At 47.6% G+C, this 2,273-nt stretch overlaps 1 protein-coding gene across 1 annotated transcript in view; it reads left to right on the top strand.

Moving 5' to 3' along the window:
• Positions 1 to 2,273, top strand: part of LOC109928841 (DDB1- and CUL4-associated factor 8-like) — a 22,674-nt gene that overhangs the window by 15,450 nt on the left and 4,951 nt on the right. Inside the window, exons 9-12 of the mRNA XM_048620771.1 lie at positions 677 to 787; positions 1,635 to 1,707; positions 1,824 to 1,881; positions 2,015 to 2,223. Of these exons, the coding sequence (XP_048476728.1) occupies positions 677 to 787; positions 1,635 to 1,707; positions 1,824 to 1,881; positions 2,015 to 2,223 (451 nt within the window). The remainder of the gene's footprint in view (positions 1 to 676; positions 788 to 1,634; positions 1,708 to 1,823; positions 1,882 to 2,014; positions 2,224 to 2,273) is intronic.

The raw sequence follows: 2,273 nt of genomic DNA, 5'->3' as shown, positions 1-2,273 counted from the left end.
GCCCCCTACAGACTGGGATTGTTTCCTTCAGAAACTGGTGGAACATCCTAAAATCTGAGAATCACTACACAGTGTGGAAACAGGCCATCGGGTCCACACTGACTGTCCTAAAGCATCCAAATCAGAATAACTCCCCCCAGCCTTATCCCTGTCACACTGCATTTCCCATGGCCAAACCACCCTAACCTGCACATCCCTGGGCACTATGGGACAATTTTTAGCACGGCCAAACCACCCTAACCTGCACATCCCTGGGCACTATGGGACAATTTTTAGCATGGCCAAACCACCCTAACCTGCACAGGGAGGCACCCGGAGGAAACCCGTGCAGACGTGGGGAGAATGTGCGGAGTTGGCACAGGGTCACCTGAGGGTGGGATCAAACCCAGATCCCTGCTAACCAATGAGCCACCATGCTGCCCCTAAAAGAGTTGCCAGTGCTCTGGGATCAATGCTTGGCCTTCAGCAACATCGCAAAATACAAAGGGATCTTGTGATTCTGCTGTTTGTTTGCAGGAGCTTTCTGTGCTCAGTTGTCGCAGCCATTCTAGTGTTTTTGCAGCTGCTGTGCCTTCCCCCTGATGTTGGTGGCTGAGAGCTTTGGGATGTTCTGACCTGACACAAACCATTGTTGAGCTGCGATATTTGTGCTTTCTCTTTTTGTTCCCCCTTCCAGGAAGCTGGTTGTCACCAAGGAGAAGGACAAAAAGGTCGGCCTGTACACCATCTACATGAACCCCTCCAATACCCACCAGTTTGCTGTTGGAGGGAGGGATCAGTTCGTCAGGTGAGACACTCCATTTCTCCCCTGGGAGCCAAAAAAAATGCCAAACTGGCCAGCGTCTTGTTCCTTCAGGGGTCAGAGGCAGCAGCCCATCTTTTGAGTTGAGTGTCAATCTTGTATTGTCTCCCCTCAAAGCAGCGATCTGTAACCCTTTAATCAGTTTAGAAACAAGCGTAGGCCACTTGGCCCTTCTGAGCTACTCCAACATTGGGTAGGATGATGTAGCCTTGATTCTACATTCCCTTCGCCTCCCTTCTCCATCAGGTGTTTGTTGACCTCTGTCTGGAAAGCATGCATCCTCATTTGTCCACCTCAGCCTTAAAGATATTCAGTGATCTACAGGCTAACCACTGTCTGATTAAGAAAAATCTCGTCCTCTCTATCTTAAATGTGAGACCCCCTTTATTCTGAAACTGTCCCTTCATTCTAGGCCACCCTTTGCAAATGATGCCAAAACTGTACACAATACTTCAGCTATGGCCTCACCAATGCTCCACAAAACTGGAAGGCAAATATTCTTTTGTATTTGTTTGAGTCACAACAAACAGTTTTCTGTTTACACTCCTAACCCCCTTTTTATTCGCTTACTGTTATTTTTGCGATTAATGTACTTGACAACTGTGTATATCCTTCTGTACTTGAGCTCAGCAGTCTCTCTCCATTTTAAATAATTCTGCTATATTTTTAATAATTCTTCCTGCCAAAGTGGGCCAGTTCACATCTTCTACGATTTTGTTCCCCATGTGGCAAATTTTACGTACTCTTTTTAATCAATTTGTGTATATTTGCAGGCTCCTTGTGCCCTCCACACTTTCTTACCTAATGCTTGTACCCTGGCCTTCTCTTGCAGGGTGTATGACCAGCGCAAGATAAATGAGAATGAGAACAATGGTGTGCTGAAGAAGTTCTGCCCTCATCACTTAGTAAGAGAGCCCCATCACCTTGCCCTCGCTCCCGCATGCTCCGTCTGTGTGTGAGCGTATGTTCCCAGTATCACTGTAACTGTCTCCTTATCTATCTCTCTGTCCCTCTCTGGCAGATCAACAGCGAATCGAAAGCCAACATCACATGTCTGGTCTACAGCCACGACGGCTCTGGTGAGAGGATTGGGAAGGTCTGACCGTGTTGCTGGTGTGGGAGGGTGGGGGTTAAATCGGGCTGTGTGGGCGGAAGTAGTACGGAGGAACTTTGTCCTATTTTTATTTTTCTCTCTCTCTCTGTGCTCCTCAGACCTGTTAGCGAGTTACAACGACGAGGATATCTACCTCTTCAACTCTTCCCACAGCGATGGCGCAGATTACGTCAAGCGCTACAAAGGACATCGCAATAATGCCACAGGTCAGCTACTGGCCCTGTTGGATTGCCCCACACGGGCTGGGCACAGATTTCATTTCTTTTTTGTTTTGGAGGGCTATCCCAAGTGGGGGTGGCTACTTGGAGTAGAATGGATCTCCACATGCTCTGTTTTTTTTTTTTTGATTTTGCCTTT

The sequence above is a fragment of the Rhincodon typus genome, chromosome 48 (assembly GCF_021869965.1).
Source record: "Rhincodon typus isolate 14 chromosome 48, sRhiTyp1.1, whole genome shotgun sequence".
Taxonomy (NCBI): Eukaryota; Metazoa; Chordata; class Chondrichthyes; order Orectolobiformes; family Rhincodontidae; genus Rhincodon; species Rhincodon typus.
This window is presented reverse-complemented; position numbering and strand designations above follow the sequence as displayed.